This window comes from Trachurus japonicus, chromosome 9 (assembly GCF_045865225.1).
Source record: "Trachurus japonicus isolate A0001 chromosome 9, Traja_1.0".
Lineage (NCBI taxonomy): Eukaryota > Metazoa > Chordata > Actinopteri > Carangiformes > Carangidae > Trachurus > Trachurus japonicus.
Window position 1 is genome coordinate 2,914,945 of NC_140915.1, and position 27,224 is coordinate 2,942,168.

Here is a 27,224-nt window from a genome sequence, read left to right on the forward strand (position 1 = left end):
AGTTGGAAGAAACCATGGAAACACAAAATGTTTGTAGTAGGGGAGAGCCGGGTCGATTGATACACTTTTCATTTAAACGTCTTTTTCAAAGATGACGTTATGTAAACAAACATTTTTATCATGTGATCAACAACTCACATGTGTATTCTCTTAGTTACAAGTGTAATTTAACACATATGTTGGATGATCGCGCTGTTTTATAACTTTGAACGTAAGTTGACATTTGTCTCAAACGCCCCACCTATGCGGGTCGTTTGAGACACAGAGGAGGGACGGTTGAAACAGCGTTTTAAACAGAAACTACTGACATTACTCTAGTTTTTATGCAGCATATCGGACAACATACTAGTGTACTCGTTATTGCCAAAATGTCACATCATTTCTCACAATATAAATAGGTCAAATAAATATTTTTGTCCCGTGCGCAATTGTCAAGATCCGCATTTCGATTAAACTCGCCTTTCTTCTTTTGTACGAGTTGTTGGATGACTGCATTTTCATTTTATTTACTTATTTCCCTGTCCTAAGTCATGTTTATGGAGACACAGTTGAACATATTGTCATTTTACCCTCGGCATTTTCCCCTCACTTTGCTGAATATCTGTTGATTCATGTCATAAACACGTTTTGTTCATTAAAAATATGTGGTGTTTATTAAAAATACATGTTGTTCATTCAAATCGGTTGTTGTTCATTGTAGAACAATAGAGTATTAATACGGTGATTTATATACAGATATTGATCGCGCAGTGTGACCACAGTCACTACGCACGGTGGCGTGAGGGACATTTGAAACAGCTGCAGCGACTACTGACACTTCAACCTGTTTTGCCTCTAAACTTCTAAACTATGACATTTCATAGTTTAGGACCTGTTTATGTACGAATTCATCTGTTGTTAGGTCATATTATTATTGTATGAAACACACAATACAACTTTTGATCACAAAAAAACTACCGCACCTAACATTTTACTTTCCGTAGTAAAAAACAGGTTCGCGCTAATAACTTTTGAATGGCGTGACGTCATTTCACAAGCTTTCCCAGGATTGGTCGGTGTTGAGTGCTGAACATAGTGACAAAATCTGACGGCTCAAGCTTGTGTGGTTTTCGAGGAAATCGCTGTGTATCAATCGTCCCGTGTATCAATCGACCCGGCGCTCCCCTACTGTTGAACAATGTTTAATAAAGTTAGAAAAGTTCGGCTCGTGTCTATGCTCGTGGCTAGCACGAAGCTAACGCTACACGGACACACACACACACACACACACACACCGTACTACCCTTGTTCTTCGTGTATAATCATTTATGTGTGTGTGTGTCTGTGTTACTGTTAGCTCCGTGTTAGCACTAGCCCAACGTTAGCAGCGCTTAGCAAACACCGCTCTCCGACGATAATATAATACATCCATGCTCCGTCCACGAGCCAATTTTGCCGAACATTTTGTGTTTCCATGGTTTCCTCCAACTTTCCGAGCTTCAACCAATCACGATTTGTGACATGCGCGACGTCATCTGCAAGTCCGGTCCGGTCCGATCTAGTCCGGTCCGGTCCGTACTGGTCCGGTCCGGTCTGATCCAGTCCGGTCCGGTCCGGTCCGGTCTAGTCCGATCCAGTCTGGTCCGGTCCGGTCTGATCCAGTCCGGTCCGGTCCGGTCCGGTCTAGTCCGGTCCGGTCCGTACTGGTCCGGTCCGGTCTGATCCAGTCCGGTCCGGTCCGGTCCGGTCTAGTCCGGTCCGGTCCGGCTCAGACGTGGAGGCGGGAGTGTCTGAGCTTCCACCTCCGGGACCGGACTCTGAAGAAGAAGAAGAGGAGCATGAGGAAGAGGCAGGAGCAGACGTAGAGGACCACACACAGACTCATGTCCACGCTGTTGAAGCCCAGAGTACCCAAGATCCACACGCCTCCTCCTGCTGCTCCTCCTCCTCCTCCTGCTGCTGCTGCTCCTCCTGCTCCTCCTCCTCCTGTCACCTCCCCCCTCTCCTCCCCTCTCAGAGCCTGGTGGTGTCGGTCCTCTCTTTTCTCCTCCTCTTCCTCCTTCCCCTTCTCTCCTCCTCCTCCTCCTCCTCTGTGCTCCTCCTTCTCCTCCTCCTTCTCCTCCTCCTGCTCCCCCTCAGGCCTCCTGGTCTGGACGGGATCGGGGTCAGGGGGAGGTGGGGGGAGGCGCGGGGGGGTGAGGGAGTATCTGGGGGACAGGTTGGCGGCTCCGTAGTGCTGCCGCAGGAAGAGGAGGACGTTGTCGTAGTTCCAGACGTGGACGCCGTTCGTCTCCTCGTGGCAGGAGGCGCAGAGGGAGGGGCTCGGCCACGGCGCCTTCGGGAACAGCGGGTCGTCGCTCAGAGAACCTGGGGGGGGGGGGGCAGATTAGCTTCATTAGCTACGTATGTTATGTTGATTGTATAGCAGTTCACCTGTGCTACGTCACCAATGTTTTCATGTTTATCATGTTAGCCACATTAGCCTAGATTAGCTACCTCGGCCACATTAGCCTAGATTAGCTACCTCGGCCACATTAGCCTAGATTAGCTACGTCGGCCACATTAGCCTTGTTGACTATTAGCTACCTCGGCCACATTAGCCTAGATTAGCTACCTCGGCCACATTGGCCTAGATTAGCTACCTCGGCCACATTAGCCTTGTTGACTATTAGCTACCTCGGCCACATTAGCCTTGATTAGCTACCTCGGCCACATTAGCCTTGTTGACTATTAGCTACCTCGGCCACATTAGCCTAGATTAGCTACCTCGGCCACATTAGCCTAGATTAGCTACCTCGGCCACATTAGCCTAGATTAGCTACCTCGGCCACATTAGCCTTGTTGACTATTAGCTACCTCGGCCACATTAGCCTAGATTAGCTACCTCGGCCACATTAGCCTTGATTAGCTACCTCGGCCACATTAGCCTTGTTGACTATTAGCTACCTCGGCCACATTAGCCTAGATTAGCTACCTCGGCCACATTAGCCTAGATTAGCTACCTCGGCCACATTAGCCTTGATTAGCTACCTCGGCCACATTAGCCTTGATTAGCTACCTCGGCCACATTAGCCTTGTTGACTATTCTACCTCGGCCACATTAGCCGAGGTAGCTAATATAGTCGACAAGGCTAATGTGGCCGAGGTAGCTAATCTAGGCTAATGTGGCTGAGGTAGCTAATCTAGCTATATTAGCTACCTCGGCCACATTAGCCTTGTTAACTAGACTAACTGAACTGAATAAACTTTATTAATCCCGAAGGAAATTCTCGATGCCAGATGCCCTTGACAGGGCCCTCGAGTCCTCGACAGACTAAATAGATAACAAATACTTTAGAAATATATCTAAAATCGCTTGCTAATACTGATACTGATGGCTAAAAAGGTGCTAAAGGAGTGGATAAAAACAAAGTGCATAAAAATAAAGTTGAACAGTTTTGGGATCTCAGGCGCATTAGCTCCCTCGGCCACATTAGCCTTGTTGACTAGATTAGCTACTTTAGCCACATTAGCCTTGTTTACTAGATTAGCTACTTTAGCCACATTAGCCTTGTTGACTATATTAGCTACTTTAGCCACATTAGCCTTGTTGACTATATTAGCTACTTTAGCCACATTAGCCTTGTTGACTATATTAGCTACTTTAGCCACATTAGCCTTGTTTACTAGATTAGCTACTTTAGCCACATTAGCCTTGTTTACTAGATTAGCTACTTTAGCCACATTAGCCTTGTTTACTAGATTAGCTACTTTAGCCACATTAGCCTTGTTGACTATATTAGCTACTTTAGCCACATTAGCCTTGTTTACTAGATTAGCTACTTTAGCCACATTAGCCTTGTTGACTAGATTAGCTACTTTAGCCACATTAGCCTTGTTGACTATATTAGCTACTTTAGCCACATTAGCCTTGTTGACTATATTAGCTACTTTAGCCACATTAGCCTTGTTGACTAGATTAGCTACTTTAGCCACATTAGCCTTGTTTACTAGATTAGCTACTTTAGCCACATTAGCCTTGTTGACTATATTAGCTACTTTAGCCACATTAGCCTTGTTTACTAGATTAGCTACTTTAGCCACATTAGCCTTGTTAACCATCAGTGCATTTACATGAACACAAAGAAACCTGGTTATTCTCGTCTGTCAAAATGAGACCACTGTAGCTTCTCGTGGGGTTTGCTACTTTTAAATTGTAAAATCGCGTTGCAAATCATTCAATTCATTACTGAAAGACAAAGCTCTGTTTCCTCCTCACTGCAAAAGTATGAACGGTTTGCTGCCGCCATGTTGGTTTTGGACACTAGTGTATTAGCTACCTCAGCTACATTAGCCTTTGGGTTTTCTTTAGTTTGTCGCCCGTGTGTGTGTATGAATGAATGAATGAATGAATGAATGTTTTATTTTCGTGTCATGCCACCACTGTGGCCCATCCCATATGAGATTACAAGACACAATAACAAAAACAAAGACTAGACAGTCCTTCCTGTTGGTGTTACCTGCCACACAGGTGTGACATAAATAAACAGTTTAAGTTACTTTCAGTACTCAACTATACATCGCTCTTCGTCTCATTGCCCAAGCCTTTTCACGAAATAAAGAAAATGCAAAAATATTCAAATGGAAAAGAAGTTTTAGCTTCTCAGCATCGTCTAACCACACACATTTGTTATTTGGATCTACTTTACTAAACAGTTTTTGTCTTATAGAATCATAGAAAGGACAGTAGAACACAAAATTAATTTCATTCTCTTTAGGATGTCACATAAATTACAAATTCTATCATCTTCTGCTGTGCCGACACATCAGCCTGTCTCCATATGAAGACCAAGTTTACCAGCTCTCAATTGAGCACCGAGGGATCTTTTCTTTTTAGACAAATTATACAAAACATAGTTTTCTGGGCCAAATACCTGTTTTATTTCACAGTAAGTACGCAGCTTTGGTTTACCCCAAGTATCTAATGCCCATCTATCTTTACTTTGTTGAAAAATAATAATACATTAATCTCAACTTTCTCTCTATATGTGTGTGTGTATGTGTGTGTGTGTGTGTGTGTGTGTGTGTGCGTACCGGCCAGTCTGTAGTTGACCATGTTGTGCTGGTTCCACAGCCACAGGATCTGCTGCTCGTGGTTCTGGACCCGGTCCAGTCCGGCCGCCGCCGCCTGCTCAAAGTGGCGACCGCACTCCTCACAGCCGAAGAACGTCCTGATGTACTGACGCATCACCTGCAGCACCGGCGCCGCCTCGCTCTCCAGACCTGAAAGTCAGAGGTCAGAGGTCAGAGGTCAGGGGTCAGGGGTCAGGGCCGTCTCCACAGCAGCTGAACAGTTGTGCTCATACGTTTACATACCCTGGAAGATGTTGTAACTGTGTACCATTCTTTAAAGGGATAGTTCAACATTTAGTCAAACTGCCCCATTGCCATAATCCCTATAGTCATAGCAGTAGGTTTGTTACCTTTAATTGTCGGTGCAAGCTGTTTTTAGAACGGCGGAACAGAGCCGTGAGCTGCTCAGAGCTACGCTACGGAGGCTCATTATGGGATTTCTTGGTTTCCCTCATCAAACTCATCAAATACACAATCCAACAACTCCACAACGCTCTGGTGGACAAGTTGTGAGCTGCACATTCACCACGCTATGAGATAATAACACAACGTTACCACACAGAGTTGTTTTAGAGGGAAATACAGAGACTGATGATGAAAAACTGTCCCTGAAGGCAACGTGCATCAGTGGTGTTGCATGAATTTCCCTCTAAAACAACTCTGTGTGGTAACGTTGTGTTATTATCTCATAGTGTGGTGAATGTGCAGCTCACAACTTGTCCACCAGAGCGTTGTGGAGTTGTTGGATTGTGTATTTGATGAGTTTGATGATGAGGGAAACCAAGAAATCCCATAATGAGCCTCCGTAGCGTAGCTCTGAACAGCTCACGGCTCTGCTCCGCCGTTCTAAAAACAGCTTGCACCGACAATTAAAGGTAACAAACCTACTGCTATGACTATAGGGATTATGGCAATGGGCCAATTTGCCAAAATGTTGAACTATCCCTTTAAGGAGTGAGTGATCAGACAAAATAGATTTCTCTTATTTGTAAAGGGATTCAAATTAAACTGTTAAGACATCTAGAAATAACACAATCATGTATCATCAGAGAGCCTGACCAACAGATGTTTGATGGTACCAGACCGTGGCTTGGTATCAACAGAACCTCAACTACCACTTTTATGAGAGCTTGAACTCTGCTGATTGGCTTTCTCACATCTTTAGATATCTTATTTTATCCTTTTTCTGTTTTATAAAGTTGAACAACCTTCTCCCTCAGGACTTCAGACAGTTCTTTTGCTTTCCTCGTGGCTCAGAATCCAGCAGAGTCGGTGCAGCAGTGGATGAAATGTGCAGGTGTTTGTCTCATTGACTCTTTATACACAGACACTAATATAAACTAGTGTTGTCACGATACCAACATTTTGGTACCGGTATCGGTACCAAAATGTCTTTCGATACTTTTCGGTACTTTCCCAAATAAAAAGAGAATACAAAAAATGTCATTATTGGCTTTATTTTAATAGAAAATCTTAGAACTATAACATATGCATCAGTAAATAATCAGTAAATCAGTAAACAGTTACTGATGCTGCAGGATTAAATGTCCATCTACAGTATATTAATCTGAACTCTTCCTAAATTAAAACATTAGTGGTCTGTTGAATATGAATGAATATCAACTTGTTTTCTTTGCATTATTTGAGGTCTGAAAACACTGCATCTTCTTTTGTTATTTTGACCAGTTGTAATTTTTGGGAGAAATTGTTATCAGTAGTTTATAGAATGAAACACAAACGTTCATGTTACTCAAACACACACCTATTGTTTCCCATACGTAGACCAAATTGATTCTGCTCCCTCCCCCCCTCCCCCATCAACGCAATATCGTTCCGTTAATTCATCTCTGCGTAGCGCTGCTTTGCTGTGCTCACTCAGACAGAGAGAGAGAGAGACAGAGAGAGAGAGAGACAGAGAGAGAGAGAGAAAGAGAGAGAGACCATGCATGCCAGTGGTGATCCGCGGTAAAAACAAAACTTATAAACCAGCAGCGTTTGCTTTAATTAATGAGTCTGTGGCGGCCGTCTCTCTCGCGCACAGCGCGCGCACACACACACAGACACACACACAAACACACACACAAACACAGGCACATGGACAGGTGGCGCTGTAACGGTAATTTAAAAAAGCACCTTGCTTCATTTGTGACTCGCTCACTCCTCGCTGCGGCTCAAATTACAATGCGCCGACTTCACGCGGCGACGTCACCGCTGCCGGCGGCGCAAAATGAAAGTACCGGTCCCATCTAAGCGCAGTATAGTACCTTTTTAAATGCCTCAGTACCCCGGTACCACTCTAGTACCGGTATACCCAACAACCCTAGTGTAAACTGATGTAAACTTTTGATCAGGGCCATTAGGCATAATTAGGATTCAAAAAGATCAAACCCAGTTGTGTGATAATAAACGGCTTCGTCCAGCCACTGACTCTGAATAAAAAATGTTTTGTTGCATTATCAGTTATATTTTCTGAGATGGAGCCAGAATTTCACTAATTCTGTCAGGTATGTCAACTTTAGAGCACAACTGTATGTGTGTGTGATTGTGTGTGTGTGTTACCTGTGTTTTCCAGTGCGGTGGGCGTGGCCTCATGTTGGACGGTCAGAACATGAAACAGAGTCCAGAGGGAACAGGGGTAACCACGGAGACCAGGCCTGCTGCCCTGGCAACCAACCCATCGAAGCTCCGCCCCCAGGAACACACCTGAGATCTGCACAGGTATCAGGGAGTTATTCAGCTGCTGCTCCCAGTGTGTGTGTGTGTGTGTGTGTGTGTGTGTGTGTGTGTGTCTCACCCCCATCTTGTTGTCCACCAGGTCCAGAACGGCCTGGTAGGGGATTCGCTGCAGCGGCAGACTGAGCAGCCAATCAGAGAGAGTCTCCATCAGCTTCACCACCGACCCTCCACCTGGATACAGCTGCACAGAGAGAGAGAACTTTTATTTATTTATTTTGGTTTATTTAGTCGGGACAGTGAGTACTAGAGTACCACAGTAAATACACCGGATTTAGCACTGCTGCTAAATTACATCCGTAGTCCCCAAAACAATACAACTATTAAAGGGATAGTTCAACATTTTGGCAAATTGGCCCATTGCCATAATTGCTATAGTCATAGCAGTAGGTTCATTACCTTTAATTGTAGGTGTAAGCTATTTTCAGTACAGCGGAGCGCAGCAGCTGGCTGCTCAGAGCTACGCTATGGAGGCTAAGGGAATTTCTTGGTTTCCCTCATTAAACTCATCAAATTCAACATCCCAAAACTCCACAGCGCTTTTGTGGACAAGTTGTGAGCTGCACAACCACCACGCTATGAGATAATGACGGAACGATACGAAACAGAGCCGTTTTAGAGGTAAATTCATACAAAACCGCTGATGCGCGTTGCGTTCAGGGACAGTTTTTCAGCAAGCAGTCTCCGTATTTACCCTGTATTTACCTCGAAAACGGCTCCGTTTCGTATCGTTCCGTCATTATCTCATAGCGTGGTGGTTGTGCAGCTCACAACTTGTCTACAAAAGCGCTGTGGAGTTTTGGGATGTTGAATTTGATGAGTTTAATGAGGGAAACCAAGAAATTCCCTTAGCCTCCATAGTGTAGCTCTGAGCAGCCAGCTGCTGCGCTCCGCCGTACTAAAAACAGCTTACACCTACAATTAAAGGTAATGAACCTACTGCTATGACTATAGGGATTATGGCAATGGGCCAATTTGCCAAAATGTTGAACTATCCCTTTAACATAAAGAGTCCATAAAGACGGAGGACCAGTAGATAACAGGAAGAGTACATTTACATAGTTACAGGGTTGGACATGATTCTTTCAATTGTAAAAAAATATATATATAATCTATATAGCTGGAATTAACATGATTCATTGAAATATAAAAATATATATCTATACAGTTGTGCTTGACATGATTTGTTGAATTAAAAAAAAAAAAAAATCTATATAGTTGTGACTGACATGATTAATTGAGCAAAAAAAAACATAATTCCACATGCTCGAGCTAGATTTCCTTTCACCAGACCCAGCATGCTACATGATTACACCCTGACTGATTAATGCACACGAACCGGCCATAAACATTCACACATAATAACTATACCTCCATTATTGCACACATACCGGTCATAAACATTCACACATAATAACTACATATGCACATGTATGTTGCTGCATTAGCTCTGTTAGCTTCATTAGCCACATCGAGTGTTGAGTCACACGTCAACGTCGGCGCCATATTGGATGTGGCAAACTGGAGTAAATAGAGACCAGGGCTTTAGGCTCATGTAGCCTGTACTGCAGCTGTATAGATACAGGTATCTACTGTGTGTTCTTCAGTGTGATTCTTTCCATACAGTCACTGGATATAAAAACAACTTATCTAAAAGGGGAACTATACAACCCCCCCCCTTAACTTTCACACTAAACCTCTGTAGTTCTGTTTGGGATTTCATTTCTCATGATGAAGAATTCCATAGGTGTGTATCTACCCTGCACTGAGAGCGATGATTGGCCAAATGTCGTCCTGCATCTTTGAATTTTACAGTTTTGCTTAGTCATGCTCCTTGTCTTTGTCTTACAGTCGTCTGTCTTAATAAAGACCTGAGACATCGCTTGTGGGGACAGTCCACTTAAAAACAACTTCCAGAAAAGAGAGAGTTGGTTTTAAGTGTGTAAATGGACCGGCCCCACATGGGTATTTGTTTTTAACAATGATGATGGTGGGAGGGCAGTGCGTGGAGCGGTGGATAGAGTTTTAAATACGTTTTATGACATGTGTGTAATCTAATGTGTCATAAAGAGGTTACAGGGCGCCGGGTTGGACGCTCTGATCTCCCATGGTTGGTTTTCAGGCCAAGGCAGAGAGCATGGATGAATGTGTGTCTTTGGTAAATGAGAGGCATTAAAGTAGCACTACTGCAAATACAGCAGTAATAGCAATAAAAAAAACTGAAATATGCAATAAATAGGTCCAGGAGCCATAACTATCTGTACACAAGTACACAAGCCGGTATGGTGTTAAGGCGTAACGCTGTGTAAAGAGGACGAGGATGTTTAGATGTGATTCGCTGCACCACGGGCTCCATCTAGTGGCCGAAGACTAGTACTACTACTGTAACTTATTACACTGTGTAGAAAGCTGTTTGCTACACTTTCTCTATCCTGATAAAAAAGAATTTTCTTTTTACTCTCAGGTCCATAAAACATTCTCAAGAATTGATTACTTTTACATTGATAATTATTTTCTTCCTGTTGTCGATAACATAGAACACTCAACGATAGTGGTATCTGATCATGCTCCAGTGCTACTCGACCTTTCGTTTACACTTTTACAAAAGACACGCCCTCCATGGAGGCTGAATTGTACATTGCTAAACGATGATGACTTTTGCCAAACAATCTCCAAAGTAATCGACGATTTTCTTGTTACCAACAAGTCTAATCTCATATCCCCATCTTTACTGTGGGAGACATTAAAGGTGGTAGTCCGAGGAGAGATTATATCTTATTCTGCAAGACTGAATAAACTCAAAAAACAAAAACAGGAACAACTCATGGAAAGCATAACAGAATTGGACAGAAAATTATCAACATCTCCATCCCCTGAATTAGACAAAGAGAGACAAAACCTTCAAATGGACTATAACTTGCTTTCAACGCAAGAAACTGAAAAATTACTCTTGTGTTCACGTGGATTTCTTTACGAGCACGGTGAGAAGGCAGGACGCCATCTGTCACGCCTAATAAAAAGCCAATCAGTATCCCAGCAAATTAAACAGATTAGAACTCCTTCTGGTGAACTTACAGTAGTGCCATCCGTCATAAATGAAACCTTTAAAACATTTTATTCTGAACTATATACTTCACAATCCCCAACTGACAAAACAAACATGATGAGCTTCCTGGATAACCTAAATTTCCCACCCATTTCTTCTACTCAGAAGAGCGAAATGGATCGACCCTTAGAATTTCGTGAATTAGCAAACTCAGTTAAACTAATGCAAAGTGGCAGGGCCCCTGGCCCAGATGGTTACCCTATAGAGTTTTTTAAAAAATTTGCTGATAAATTAATCCCTCTCCTCTTAGACATGTTCAATGACTCTCTGGACCGGGGTGCTCTGCCTCAAACTCTCACCGAGGCATCTATAACCTTATTATTAAAGCCGGGTAAAGAAGATTCTGATTGTAGCTCTTACCGTCCTATCTCCCTCTTAAATGCCGATTATAAGATTTTAGCTAAGGCACTGGCCTTACGACTTGAATCAATTATGCCGAGCATCATTTCACCCGACCAAACCGGGTTTATGAAAAACCGACACTCTTTTTCCAATGTCCGCCGCCTCCTCGACCTTCTTTTTTCTCCCGCATCCAGGGAGACACCAGAAGTGGTGGTCTCCCTGGATGCGGAGAAGGCTTTCGATCGGGTGGAGTGGAGTTATCTGTTGGAGGTCTTGAAGAGGTTCTGCATTGGGTCTAAGTATATATCCTGGATCTCACTTTTATACTCTTCCCCTAAAGCGTCCGTAAGCACTAATGGGATGAAATCCCAATATTTCACACTCAACAGAGGAACCCGCCAAGGGTGCCCTCTGAGTCCACTATTGTTTGCTGTGGCAATCGAACCTTTATCTATCGCACTTAAATCGGCCAATTTTAGTAAAGGAATCCACAGATGTGGTTTGGAACATACACTTTCCTTGTATGCGGACGATTTACTATTGTTTATTTCTGATCCAGTAACCACCATCCCCAAGATAATTGAATTGCTTAACAACTTTGGAGCATTTTCCGGTTATAAGTTGAACTTCTCAAAAAGCGAATGTTTTCCTGTAAATAACTTAGCCCTTGGGATCCCCGATGTGTCTTTCCCATTTAAAGTGTCTAAAAGCAGCTTTAAATATTTAGGTGTGCATATCTGCCGCAAGATGTCAGATCTTTACAAGAACAACTTTTCACCCCTAATCGACAAGCTTAAATTAGAACTGGAAAGATGGTGTAATTTGCATATAACTATAGCAGGCAGGTAAGTTGCATCAAAATGAACGTGCTTCCACGTTTTTTGTATCTTTTCCAATGCTTGCCGATCTTTTTACCCAATTCCTTTTTTCGTGCTATAAATAAGCAAATTTCATCTTTTATATGGAAAGGCAAGACTGCCAGGATAAGGAGAGAGTTTTTACAAAGGCATAAGTCCGTTGGTGGTTTGTCACTCCCTGACCTAAGACTCTACTATTGGGCAGCTAACATAAGCAAAATGACTCTCTGGATTCGTGAACCTGAATTAATCTGGTGTAAACTAGAAGCTAAATCCTGTTCTACATCACTCCTAGCTCTACTTACATCAAAATTGCCCTTTCAATCATCCAAATATACATGTAACCCAATTGTCGTCTCCACCCTTAAAATTTGGTTCCAATTTAGATGTACTTTTGGACTCAAAGGATTGTCTAATCACAGCCCCATACATAACAATCATCTCTTCCTCCCTCCCAACATTGATAATGCATTTTCTCTATGGCAGCGCTCAGGCCTTGTCAGGCTAAGTGATCTATATATTAACAATGTCTTCGCTAGCTTCAGCGAATTATGTGAAAAATTTAACCTTCCCAAGTCTCACCTATTCCGATACTTTCAGGTTCGTAACTTTGTTAAATCCAATAGTACCTGTTTCCCCAATATCCCTCCTAACTCAGTAATTGAATCAATTTTGGAAATTCCCACAAATCAGAAAGGCCTTATCTCAAAAATGTACATCTTAATATCCCATCTCAAAGAGACATCTCTTGATAAAATCAAGAAAGACTGGGAACAGGAACTTGGCAGGGTTATCGATGACGGTGACTGGGACTCAGCATTAATTCGTGTAAATAACAGCACATCTTGCTCCAGGCTTAATCTGATACAATTTAAGGTTGTCCATCGTACTTATTTGACCAATTCCAAACTTTCCAAAATTTATCCCAATGTCGCAGACACATGCAATAGGTGTCACTTATCACCAGCAAACATGACCCACATGTTTTGGTCGTGTCCCCGTCTGCAAGTTTACTGGACGGCTGTTTTTAAACATCTTGCAGAGGCACTAAATATGGAATTGACACCATTGTCCAGAATTGGCTATTTTTGGAGTATTATCAGACCAAACAATTAGGAAAAAGTTTAAGGATAGTATCGCCTTTGCTTCTTTATTAGCACGTAGAAGAATTTTGTTGGAATGGAAGGCACCAGTTGCCCCCAAAGCTTCCGTGTGGCTTAAGGACCTCATGCTGTACTTAGATCTGGAGAAAATTAAATACGATCTGAGGGGGACACCTGGAAAATTTGATTCGGTTGGGGCTGCATGATTAGTTCCATAGCTAAATTAAAGACACTACAGGACAAGTGAAATGTTCACTTCTGACAACTGACTTTTGAATTTCCTTTCCCTCCTTATTTCATCTCAACCCATTGAAAATATTACTTCTCAGTTTTGTGGTGTTTTTTATTTTTTATTTTTTATTTTATTTTATTTTTATTACTCTCTCTTAATTGTCTAGGTACTTTTATATTTGCATGTCTGTTTACTGTAAGAAGGAAGGATGTGTGTTATTACTGATCTGTGACAAAATTTTGTAGGATTGGGGAGGGCTGGGAAAGGGAGGGAATAAGTGGTTGTTGTTTTTGGAAAAAAAGAAAAAATCCTTATTTTTCATTGTATGTACTTTTACCTGTCAAATGAATAAAAACATTAATAAAAAAAAAAAAAAAAAAGAAAGCTGTTTGCTACAGAGAGGAGGGGGGGGGGGGCATTAAACATTATTAAACAGGACTGAGATCTCCCAGAAACCCTGGGCAACTGTCTATGGCCACATCCAATATGGCCGACACGCTGCCGTATCATAGCAACAGACCGACCCTCCATCTCTACCTTTGCCACCAACGTGACGAAGTCCTTGAAGATCTTCAGCTCCTCCCCCTCCAGTGCATTGTGGGTAGCCAGCTCCACCCTCAGCAGGTAGTGGAGGGCTGACTCCAGGTCAGCCGAGTACACCTTCGCCCTGCAGACACACACATTTATTTAGATTTTATTTTAGATTTAATTTATTTGCACAATTTAACAAGAAAGAAAAACAGCATAAAAACAGAAAACCAGATGTGCAGGTGAGATTAAAGGTCTAGTATTATATTTATGAACATCACTATTAGTCAGAAAAAAATCTTTACAAGGTCTGGAGAATGATACAGGAATAGAAACAATTTTATAAATGAAAGTACAAGTTTGATATATGTTTATAATATTAAAGACTGGTAAGATGTTGAGCTGTTTGAAGAGAGGAGCAGAGGGTTAAAAGTGGTTCCTATTGGTAGCAGTTCTACAGAACTTTTCTTGTAGAATATAATTATAAAGCATGTGTAAATGAGTGGGATAGGTAGCTCCCCAAATGACATTACAATATGTGAGGTAAGGATACATTAAGCTATAATAAAGGGTTAATAGGCACTTCTGGTGAACCAAACCTTTAATCTGGCCAATGACACCAACAGATCTGGATATTTTACTACAGACAGACTGAATGTGAGTCTTCCAGCTTAAGGTTTCATCAATTAGAACTCCAAGAAAGAGTGTAGATGAGACCTGAGAGACAGCGTTATTACCACTGGAGAGACAAGAGTTGGATATACAGTAGACCAACAGATCTTAATGTGGCCAGTTGAGGGCTGATTCTCCCTCTGGCAGTAGAAGTAGGAAGGTTTAACTCAGCTTTAAAGCAGATATCAGTGGAATGTTTTTGTTAATATAAGTCCTAAATAGTCCTATTTTCCGTCAGCAATCACTTACATGAAGTATTTCAGCCTAAACACGAGTCTCTCCGTCACTCTGCTCTGCTGTAACCCGAGGAGAAAATTTTCCTTGTGGGATACAAGTGTTATCCAATGAGGGGAGAGAACGGCATGAAGGGCTGTGTGTGCAGCCAAGGGATGCGCGTGAATGTGGTGACGTAGCACGAGGACCAATTGATGCCTGACGAGGGCGGGGGCTGCTAACTCATGGTGCGTTCAAGGAAACTCGTACTTTGTGTTTTTCCTTCCTGTGAAGTCATACCATTTCGATCTGGTACGAGTTCACGGGTCGGAAGTTACGAGTGGCCGTTATAGGGAACTTTCACAGACAACAGGACGGTAAAAACACGAGCTACGGGTTACCTGGAACGCTACCAAGTCGTAGTTGTGACTTGAAGCTGTAACTTACGGTTTCAAAAGCCTGCCTTGAACACAGCATTAGCCGAAACGGCCGTGCCGCTGTTATCAGCTTTAACTACCTGAGGATGAAAGACTCTGCACATCATGTAATCTAAATGTAATGGAGGATGAACTGCATCTTGTGTTTCATTGTCCGTTATATGACGAAGCCAGAACAGGAAGTTTTTGGTTCAGAAAATGCGAAATGTGAAACCGGAGTTGTTTTGGGTTGATGATGATGATGATGATGAGGTAAAGTTGGAATGGTTCTTCAGAAAAGAAGTCTTTACTAGAGCTACTTTCATAAAAAGTGCCTGGTCAAAAAGAAAAAGTGAATTATTGATGTGAACTCCACGTGGTTTTTGGTTTTGTTTGGTTTTGTCTGAGCTCTGATTATTTAGTTTGGTGTCTAAATATGAAATGTGTCTTGTAACTAAGCCCTGATAGGCTGGTGCACGACACGTAAATAAATATAAATTCATTCATTCATTCAAACAGTACACACAGTTCACTGACTAAACTAGTCCAGACCGGATCAGACCGGACCGAGCTGAGGCTCTGACCTGTTGAAGTCCCTCCAGGGCTCGGTGCTGTGCTGGTTCTGGTCCTGGTTCTGGTCCTGGTCCTGCAGCGCCCCCCCCGGGCCCCCAGAGGAACTGAGGGACGTGGTCCTCCGCTGGACGCCAGGCAGCGTCCTCAGGGAGGAGGAGAAGAAGAAACGCAGACGCTTCTCTCTGGAGGAGGAGGAGAAGAAGAAGAAGAGTTTTCAGAATATGTTTCATACAACTATGATCAGTTTCACACGGAGCTGCTGCTGCTGCCTCAGACCTCCATGTTTCTGTTGCTCCCAGTCACAGTTCTGTTACTTCATCCTGGTCTAGAATATAGAGTTTATTAGGCTACCTGTACTCTTTTTTACTTTTACACTTTAAAGTCCCTCCTGCTAACCAGTCAGTACTTCCCACATGGTCTGGATCTAAACTGGGATTACTTTATATTTTTTTTATCATATGTTTATCAAGCTTTTGTATTGTACAATGTTAAATCATGTTAAACCATGTTTGTATTTGTTATGTATAAACGGTTTTTGTACTTCACAGATGTCTGCACAGTAGCTTAGATCTGTAGTCGTAGAACGCCGCCCTACAAGCCTCTGGAGGGGTTTCAACATTTCTCCTTCACATTGTCTTGGATTCTATATGTTGTACCTTTTTTTACTTTTTGATATGCGAAATAAACAAACAAACAAACAAACAAACAAGAAGAGGAAGAGGAAGAGGAGGAAGGGTGGGTTGAGTCTGTCAGACGACATCAAAGCTCTGTTTCCTCTCAAACTGATTCTGTGTCGTCAGGATTCAAGAAAAATACAAAAAAATACATTTAAATCTGTGATTGACTCACACATGCAGGTGGACAGGTGTGTGTGTGTGTGTGTGTGTGTGTGTTTTAACTCACACGTGCAGGTGTGTGTGAGTCCCGTTGGGGTGCAGCAGGTAGACGGAGGGGAAGGTGGTGATCTTCATGGCGTCCAGCAGAGCCACGTCAGAGCTCAGAGCGCGTTTCACCTGCAGACCGGAGAACTGCAGCAGGTCTAGGATCACCTACACACACACACACACACACACACACACACACACACACACACACACACACACACACACACACACAGAGACACACACAGAGACACACACACACACACACACACACACACAGATGCACTTTAATGAATCTTAACAGCGCTCTACGACACCTTTGTCGATTACACGCACTCATTTTACTCCTACTCCTTGCTCTGTCCTACTGAAGCTACGGTATATTATTGTATATATTGTGGTTTTGTGATAAGGTATTTGTACCATGCTGTACGTTGTTCTTCTTTTCGTCCTTGTATAGGCTAATTGTTGTTGTTGTGTGAACGGCGGGACTACGGATGGAAATGAGCTTTAGAGCTAAATCTGGTGAATTTACAATTTGGATGTTCATGAATACGCAGAGTATAAACTAATACATGACAAATGAAATGAAATTGAATGGTCCTGAAACTGCGGTCCTGAAACTGCGGTCCTGAAACTGCGGTCCTAGAACTGCGGTCCCGAAACTGCGGTCCTGAAACTGCGGTCCTAGAACTGTGGTCCTGAAACTGCGGTCCCAGAACTGCGGTCCCAGAACTGCGGTCCCAGAACTGCGGCCCTAGAACTTCGGTCCTGAAACTGCGGTCCTAAAACTGCGGTCCTGGAACTGTGGTCCTGAAACTGCGGTCCCAGAACTGCGGTCCCAGAACTTCGGTCCTGAAACTGCGGTCCTAGAACTGCGGCCCTAGAACTGCGGCCCTAGAACTGCGGTCCCGAAACTGCGGTCCTAGAACTGCGGTCCTGAAACCGCGGTCCTAGAACTGCGGTCCTAGAACTGCGGTCCTGAAACTGCGGTCCTGAAACTGCGGTCCTAGAACTGCGGCCCTAGAACTGCGGCCCTAAAACTGCGGTCCTAAAACTGCGGTCCTGAAACTGCGGTCCTGAAACTGCGGTCCTGAAACTGCGGTCCTAGAACTGCGGTCCTAAAACTGCGGTCCTGAAACTGCGGTCCTGAAACTGCGGTCCTAGAACTGCGGTCTTAAAACTGCGGTCCTAAAACTGCGGTCCTAAAACTGCGGTCCTGAAACTGCGGTCCTGAAACTGCGGTCCTAAAACTGCGGTCCTGAAACTGCGGTCCTAGAACTGCGGTCCTGAAACTGCGGTCCTGAAACTGCGGTCCTGAAACTGCGGTCCTAGAACTGCGGTCCTGAAACTGCGGTCCTGAAACTGCGGTCCTAGAACTGCGGTCCTAGAACTGCGGTCCTGAAACTGCGGTCCTAAAACTGCGGTCCTGAAACTGCGGTCCTTGAATTGCGGTCCTGAAACTGCGGTCCTGAAACTGCGGTCCTAGAACTGCGGTCCTGAAACTGCGGTCCTATAACTGCGGTCCTGAAACTGCGGTCCTAAAACTGCGGTCCTGAAACTGCGGTCCTAGAACTGCGGTCCTGAAACTGCGGTCCTAGAACTGCGGTCCTAAAACTGCGGTCCTAAAACTGCGGTCCTAAAACTGCGGTCCTAGAACTGCGGTCCTAAAACTGTGGTCCTAGAACTGCGGTCCTAAAACTGCGGTCCTAAAACTGCGGTCCTAGAACTGCGGTCCTAAAACTGCGGTCCTGAAACTGCAGTCCTGAAACTGCAGTCCTAGAACTGCGGTCCTGAAACTGCGGTCCTGAAACTGCGGTCCTGATACTGCGGTCCTAGAACTGCAGTCCTGAAACTGCGGTCCTAGAACTGCGGTCCTGAAACTGCGGTCCTAAAACTGCGGTCCTGAAACTGCGGTCCTAGAATTGCGGTCCTGAAACTGCGGTCCTAAAACTGCGGTCCTAGAACTGCGGTCCTAGAACTGCGGTCCTAGAACTGCGGTCCTAAAACTGCGGTCCTAGAACTGCGGTCCTAGAACTGCGGTCCTAGAACTGCGGTCCTAGAACTGCGGTCCTAAAACTGCGGTCCTAGAACTGCGGTCCTGAAACTGCGGTCCTAAAACTGCGGTCCTGAAACTGCGGTCCTAGAATTGCGGTCCTGAAACTGCGGTCCTAAAACTGCGGTCCTAGAACTGCGGCCCTAGAACTGCGGTCCTAGAACTGCGGTCCTAAAACTGCGGTCCTAGAACTGCGGATGCGTTCACTGACCTCTCGGCCCACGTACGAGTCCGGCTCCTCCACGATGACGGCCGTGAAGTGGTCCGACCTCTGACCCAGCAGAGGCAGCAGCTCCGCCGAGCTACACACACACACACACACACACAGAGAGGTCATGACATCATCACCGTGACACCACCGTGACATCATCACAGGCTCAGGTCGTCGTGGTTACCTGTAGGGCTCCAGCGGCGGGCAGCGGTCGGGCCGGTCCAGTCTGGTGTGGTTCTGCAGGATGTTGACCATCAGCTGTCGCACCGACTGGACCTCTCTGTCTGCACCTGCACACACACACACACACACACACACACACCGTCACCATGACAACCACACACACACACACACACACAGCAGCAAGTGTGTAACAAGTGAGTGTGTGTGTGTGTGTGTTAGTCACCTCTGTAAGTCGTCCCTCTGTCCGTCACCGCACTGTGAGCCTTGAAATACTGAAACAACAAGATGAGACAGGTTAGTACAGGAGCAGGAGCAGAGATATATTACACATAGAAGCCTCTGTCACTACCCGATCTGTGACAGCCACGTACGGCAACTCCACTTGGACAAACTTAGTTGAATTGACTTAGGACAGGGGTGTCAAACTCATTTTAGTTCAGGGGCCACAAACAGCGCAGTGGGCCAGACCAGTAAAATAATATCATGATACCATATAAATAAAAAGAACATTGAATTGTTCCCTTTGTTTTAGTGCATTATTAAGATGTTTACAGTTAATGAACTATTCTTTTACGAACTAACTTGACATTTCTTGATTAAATGTGCAATTTCAACAATATTATGCCTCTTACAGTATGTCTTCTATGTAATTTTCACACTTGGCAAATTCATCCTGAGGGCCGGATTGAACCCCTGACTTAGGACCACTGCCCTGTGTGCGTCGCCAGAGACGGTTTATCTTTTTATTTATTTTTTTTTAATACTTTATTAGTAATGTAAATTGAGGGTTGGTTGTGGTGGTCTGGATCTTGATGCTCAGAAAACAGGAACACAGGCGACTTTTAATGTTTACTGTCCTCTTTTCTCGCAGGCCTCATCACCATGACAACCACAAACAATCACAACTACCACAACACTCACTGAATAAACGAGTCTGCCGCGGCTGTCTTATGACGGACCTCCGCGGTTTTTATTTTATTTTATTTTATTTTTTAATCATTTTCACAGTACCGTATTTTAAATTCACAGAACTTTAAGCATGTACGCAAATCGGGCAGTGCCCAAATGAAGTTTGTCCAAGTGGAGTTGCCGTAGGCAGCTGTCCAAGATGGCGGCCGGTCTGCGCATGCGCAGACCAGTATTGTCACAAATCGGGTAGTGACAGCCTCCTCTGACGCTGCTGTCCATTGGAACGATGAGTCAACACGGCAGCCATCTTGGTGAGGGGGAAGCCGTGTCTACTTCCTGTTAGAGGTCTATCAACCATTAACATCACCACAACTCACTGAATATTCATCCGGTTCTCAAGCTGTTTGGTTTATTAGAAATGTCAGACACATATTTGTGATACAACATATAGATTTTTTTTTTTTTTATAAAATGTGTTGTACAGGGTCTGACTGGTCTGACTGCTGGTCAGACGTTTATATGTCTATGGTCAGAAACCCCTGACCAAGATGGCCGCCGTGTTGACGTACGCTGAGAAGCAGAAGGCGCCATCTATGTGTATATCCACCTTTTTCCGAACGTCAAAAACGTAAGCCGGTTTTGCTCTTCCGGTGGAAGAGGAGAGAGGAGGAGAGGAGAAGAGGAGGAGGAGGAGGAGGAGGAGGAGAGGAAGAGGAGGAGGAGGAGAGGAAGAGGAGGAGGAGGAGGAAGAGGAGGAGGAAGGTCAGAGGTCAGAGGTCACCTACCTTGAACGTTGGGTAGAACCTGATGCTGAACTCTTTACACACGTCAAAGTTTTCCTCCTGAGCGCAGTCCAGCACGGCCACACTGATCACCTGCTGCCAGTCTGAGAGAGAGACAGTTACCATGGTTACCACACACTGATCATCACCTGCTGCCAGTCTGAGAGGCAGTTACCATGGTTACCACACACACACCACTACCAACAAACCATCTATAGATAATATTTAATGATCATCAATCAATCAATCAATCAATCAATCAATCAATCACAGAGTCAGAAAACCAGTTTCCTGTCCGACCAATCACAGAGCTGCTTGTTGACAGGCTGAAGCTGCAGGACAGGATCAATGGATCAATCTGATCATTGATCATTGATAATCACATCACACACACTGTTAAAGGGACAGTTCAACATCTTGGCCCTATAGGTTCATTCACCACCTCGCTAGGAAATAATAACGTACACATGAGGCAAATCCTCTGAACTACTTTCTCTAGTGAAATCCCTCCGCCCAGCAGCCGTGTCTGGAAAGTAGTTCCAGCTGCATTTGCCTCTAAAACAACTCTGTCTCCTCAACTTTTTCTTGAAATTTTTACCATTTTAAAAAACTTTTTTTGGAGACATTTTTCCACTTTTTTTCTAGAAAACTTTCAACTTTTTTTTTTTTAAGAAATCTTACCACTTTTTTCCAGAAATTTCTCTACAATATTTCCAAATAATCACACTATTGTCTCTAATTTGAACGTACATTAGCCTACATGGACTTAAAAAGTAACAAAGGTAACAAACCTACTGCTGTGACTATAGGGATTATTATGGCAATGGGCCGGTTTGACTAAATGTTGAACTGTCCCTTTAACGTGTTAGACGGCTCATCGTCTGACAAAGACTCTGATTAACATGTGAATGTGTGTGTGTGTGTGTGTGTGTGTGTGTGTGTCTCCAGCTGTCTGTCTCGGGGGTCAGAGGTCGTCAGGTCTTTGTGTCAGACAACAGGTCACAGAATGGGAGAGTGTGTGTGTGTGTGTTATTGTGTGCGTGTGTTACTGTGTTAGTGTGTGTGTGTGTGTGTGTGTGTGTTAGTGTGTGTGTGTGTGTTACTGTGTTAGTGTGTGTGTGTGTGTGTGTGTGGCAGCTGGTTGAGTTGTTCCCCGGCGACAGATGGGGACCGGTTCCCACCAGCTGCTCTCAGTGGGTCTCATTCATGAAACGTGAGCAGCACGGATTTGTGTGTAAACCCTGAGCAGCGCAAATTTACGTGGATTTCCGCATTCATCAATCTTTTAGTAGTGCTGATTTTTTGGTAGCTACTCACAAAATCTACACCTGCTCCGGACTGTGTGTAGCGCTTGTGTAAATGTAGGAATGCAAATAAAAACTGCTTGTCACTGTTGAAAATTACAATTTTAATCCGTATTCCTCTCTCTCATGTTCAAAATACGCCGACGCCTTTGAAACACGTAATTTAAACATGACAAACAATTAGAAATATTTGGAGAGAGAGACGTTTTAGGGATCGGACACGCACAAACACGTCAAGGCTCCATCTAATGATGATAATAATCTGATATAAAACCGGAAAAAACTTTTATGTGTTGCTACACGCTCGGTGGACGCACACTTCACCCTGCGCAGCAGCGCAGTCGGCACCGGTTTGGATGGAGCTGTGACAGACGGCTGGTGCTTCTGTAACAATATAACCTGCCCATATAACTTCATGTGTTGATACAACCATGCTCCTCTACAGCTGAGGCTGTGAAGAGCCTCCTCCTCCCGTCGCTGCTGTAGCTCTGGAGTTGTGTGTATTTTTTTTTATTTTTATGTTTCATATCGAACTATTCTGGCTTTACTTCTTAAACGGTTCTTTAATCAACCAAGGATAGGCCTACTTAATTCACCACATCTGTTTCTTCCCTCCAGCCTTTGACCTGTCCCAGTCACACCACTACTAACAGAAGAGAGTTAAATATTTGTTCTGGACTCCACTTCGCCCAAAATGACTTCGATCCGTGATCTCTCTTTTTTTTCTCTCTCTCCCTCTTTCCTCGTTTGCGTCATGGCCGCAGGTGAGCAGGATGCACCTACCTCCTAATATGGTGGTCAGGATCTCCTTATATGGCTATTCATGTATGGAGATCTATGCTAATTGCTGATCACCGGGGGCGTGTTGTTAGTTTACGATGGGTTGGCATTCATGAAGTTACACACGTGTTTACGATCAAATCTGAGTTTCCCGCACCGTTCATGAATCCGGAGTAGAGTTTTAGTAGAGTGAGCTTTTATGTGCAAATCTACACACAGATTTACTCACGTTTCATGAATGAGACCTGTGTGTATGTGTGTGTGTGTTAATGTGTGTGTGTGTGTGTGTGTGTGTGTGTGTGTGTGTGTGTGTGTGTGTGTGTGTGTGTGTTTCTGTCTCAGGTGTGACTCAGCCACCTGAGTGACCGTCACCTGTCTGCCTGTTGCCTGGCAACATGAGCTCATGTTTCCGTGTGAGAAGCCCACAGCTGGCTGTCGACGTGGTCTAACGGGGCACCGCTACCCATGATGCACTGCTGCACGTTATCTCTCAGAGTACATGAAATCCCTTACACTAACTGACACTAAACAAACATCACATCCATAGATATTTATGAGAGATTTTTCAAAGAATAAAGAAGTAGAATAAAGCTTACACATTATATTACCCTTTTTTTCCTTTTTGTTTCTTCCGTCATATTATGTTAATTTATATATTATATTTTCCATGATTTTATGTTTTCTAACACTGCTTAAAATAACCTGATTTTATTTTGATTTATTTATTATTTATGTTTATTGATACATATTGGAGCACCTGTCTGATGTTTCATGATTGATTGTATGCACAACCTTGTTCTCTGTACATCCGTTTGTATGTACAATATTTTCAATAAAGCTCATTGAAAAAAAAAAAAAAAAAACTCTTCTGGTCCCTCTACCAATGGAAGAGTTGTTACAATGTCAATGTTTTACCTCGTTAAAGTCGTTTTTGTTGTTGTTGTTGCATTATTACGTCTTTTATTAGCCTCTACTTTGTTGTTCTGACACTGTAGGATGTTGTTATGGATGAAACCAGCACTATAGCTGCTACAAACCGGCACATTGACATGTTTTTATATGTTCATTAATGTCACTGTCCCACCCAAATAAACCAATAAAGTTAAGTAACAGCTGTTTACAGGGTTGCTACACATCTGAAATTTCAAAATTCTTCAAAATACTTTTTCCAGACTTCTCAGTAAAAACAAATTCTAATAATTGGTGACATTTGAGTAATTAGATGTGTAACATGTAAATCAATTATGCAATTAATCGTTTGTTTTTATTATTCTGAATGTGTATGCCATTATGTCACCAAATAATTTCCAGGAGATTGTAGCTAACAGCACATACAAACTAACTAACCCAAATAACTTCACATAAGACCAAACCCAGATAAGTATTATGATACATATAGTTTCCATTTTCCATACTTTTCCTGCTACAGACTCTTCTCAGTGATGTAGCAAAAACTAAACATGTGATTGTTGAGGTTCTGGTCCAAACCAGCGGTTCAGCTCAATAAACTACATCACCATGGAGACGTCCATCTCCACTAGCTCAAGTCAAACACCAACAACCAACTACTGAGTTTTTTAAATTGGTCTTTTGTAATAATAATATATTATATAATAATAATAATTAATGTAATTAAAAATAAAATACATTTGTATTAAATGTAGCCTAAGCCATAACCATAATAATGAAAAGAAATTAAATAACTAAAGACATGAAATGTTTCATCCTGTGTGTAATGGATCTATATAATAATGTATTAGTTTCATAACATCATATTCTGGTGTATTGATGCTCCTGTATGTGGAACTAACTGAGTTTGGAGGTAAATTGTAAAGTGACTCTGTAAACTTTAGTCCTTTAATGTGAACTAAGCCTTTATCTTCTACTGAGCTGGTTTTATCTCTCTGGTATTGATCTGGTTCCTCTGATCTAACCCTCTGACCCAGATGGATTTCATTTTATTATTGACTTCAACTTGATCGTCTTTATTTGTCACTTGTTTTGTTTTCTTATCTGCTGCTAATGAGTTCCCTTCAGGACAGAACAACAGAGTCACAACTGGACTGAACTGGATCACACGTCCATATGTCGCCTCCAGCTGGATTAGAGCAGAGACCCAGACCCAGACCCAGACCCAGACCTGGACCTTCTTTTCTAGGAATAAATCAAGTTTTTCATTACAAGTCAGAAAACACTTGTTGACCCTTGTTGGACCAGGGTGACCTGGTTTTTATGAACGATCCGGATCAGTTTTTAAAGAAACTGGATACTGTGTAGGCTAACACTGTGCTGTGTGTTGTATCACTGGTTGCAGCTATCGTATATATCACTGTTCCTTATGCCGTCACACATCATCCATCTCTGTGTCCGTAGACTCTCTCATTGTCTGACTTTTATTTATAAATCTGTCCTTGGACTTTTGCCGACATATTTGTGTTTACACACGTGTAGAAACCTCAGCCAATGTGGTCTGTGTTCTCTGGACATTATACAGATGTGGGACCCGAGTGAGAACTGAACTGGGCAAAAAGACTCTGGGTGAATTCAAGTCAGTTATAAAGACAGAGAACTGAGCTCAGGACTGTGTGTGACTGCGTTGTTTCATCATGTTTTCCTGAAATGTGTGATTGTATTTTATCTGAGTCTTGTGTGATGTGTAACTGCTGTTTGTGTGTGTGTGTGTGTGTGTGTGTGTGTGTGTGTGTGTGTGTGTGTGTGCTGCCATCTGGGCTGTTCAGGTCACTCTTGGAAAAGGCAAAGCAAGGTAATTTTATTTGTATAGCCCGTTTTTACCACCAGTTTGTCTCAAAGAGCTTTACATCCCATCATAACAACATCCTCTGTCCTTAGACCCTCACATCGACTGAGGAAAAACTCCATGAAAACCCTTTTGAAGAAGAGGTTTTAAATCTCAATGAGGTTAAATAAAGGATATTGATTGATATTGACTGATTGATTGGAGCTGTTAGGTGTGCAGCTATGTGGACTGACCGTGCACGTCTTATCTATCTATCTATCTATCTATCTATCTATCTATCTATCTATCTATCTATCTATCTATCTATCTATCTATCTATCTATCTATCCATCCATCCATCCATCCATCCATCCATGTGGACTGACCGTGCACGTCGTGCGCCAGGCTCCTCCAGGTGCTGGAGTACTGGATGCAGTGTCCGCACCAGGACGAGTAGAACTGGACCAGCCAGGCCGAGGAGGAGTTGGTGACGGCCGGCTGCAGGCTGCTGCTGCTCAGGATCACCAGAGGGTCCGAGTCCGAGTACAGGCGAGACGAGGCGGCCTGAGCCCCGCGGAGGACCGGGAGGAGCAGGAGGACCGGGAGGACCTGGAGGACCCACAACCACGTCCACGTCCACGGCTTCATCCTGAGCTTCATCCTGACGCTCCAGTCGGACGGTCAGCGGGTCACTGGGTCGAGGCGCAGCCGGGAAGAGGCGCAGGAAGCCGGGGAGACATGAGGCTGACCCCCGCTGCTGCTGCACGGACGGTGGAGACGGTGGAGACCATAGACTGTAAAAAGAAGTGGTGACGAGCTGCAGCAGGAAGTAGAGACGGAGCACTAAGACCACACTTCCGGGACCGGAGGAGGAGTCATCATCATGCTGCGTTCAAGACGACTCGGAGGTCGGAATTCCGTCAACATTTCGACAAAAACTTTGCTTTGTATTGGACTATCAAAATGTATTGTTTGGTTTCTTTTCAGTCTCGGCTTCCCAATTAAACCAATATTATATAATCAATTTTATATTACTTTTAGCCAAAGCTCATATTCACAACTGCAAATTTACAAATCAAATAGGCTACTTTGCACTCACCGTTTCAAAAACAAAATCAAACAATACATCAACCTAATTAGTCAATCTGAAAATAAGAAAGCCATAAAGACCATAGCACCATTCTCTCTGTTTCCACGTTTTTGAATAGACCTCTGTTTGCCTAACATCCTTTGTCTTCTCCTGCCTGTCATGATACTATGTAACTGAACCTGTTGACATTATTCCAATTTTATTTGTAACCCCCTCATCACTCATTTCACAATGTACATCCCAACTAACAATTCTTCAATAAAAAAATAAAAAAATAAATAAAATTCCCAACTCGGAAATTTCCGACTTCCGACACAAGGGGGCAGTTGTGGGTCTGAGAAGTGAAGTCACTTCCGCGTTCAACAAACTGCAATCCCCTCTTCTTCCTCTGGGGGCTGGTGTCAGAAGGGAGCAACTCTCCATAG

General features: G+C 43.5%; 2 protein-coding genes across 2 annotated transcripts in view; both read right to left on the minus strand.

Moving 5' to 3' along the window:
* LOC146980516 (uncharacterized) overlaps nt 1-27,224 on the minus strand; it is a 528,771-nt gene that overhangs the window by 353,496 nt on the left and 148,051 nt on the right. The gene's annotated exons all lie outside the window — the stretch shown is intronic.
* LOC146980623 (sulfhydryl oxidase 2-like) lies at nt 1,641-26,384 on the minus strand. Its single transcript, XM_085785723.1, has 12 exons — nt 26,096-26,384; nt 20,892-20,992; nt 19,421-19,469; nt 19,199-19,304; nt 19,015-19,105; nt 16,770-16,915; nt 15,878-16,048; nt 14,002-14,131; nt 7,886-8,008; nt 7,651-7,801; nt 5,053-5,241; nt 1,641-2,346 (listed from the first exon to the last, which is right to left on the minus strand). Exons 1-12 carry the CDS (start codon nt 26,367-26,369, stop codon nt 1,748-1,750), a joined length of 2,130 nt encoding a protein of 709 aa, XP_085641849.1. The 5' UTR covers nt 26,370-26,384; the 3' UTR covers nt 1,641-1,747.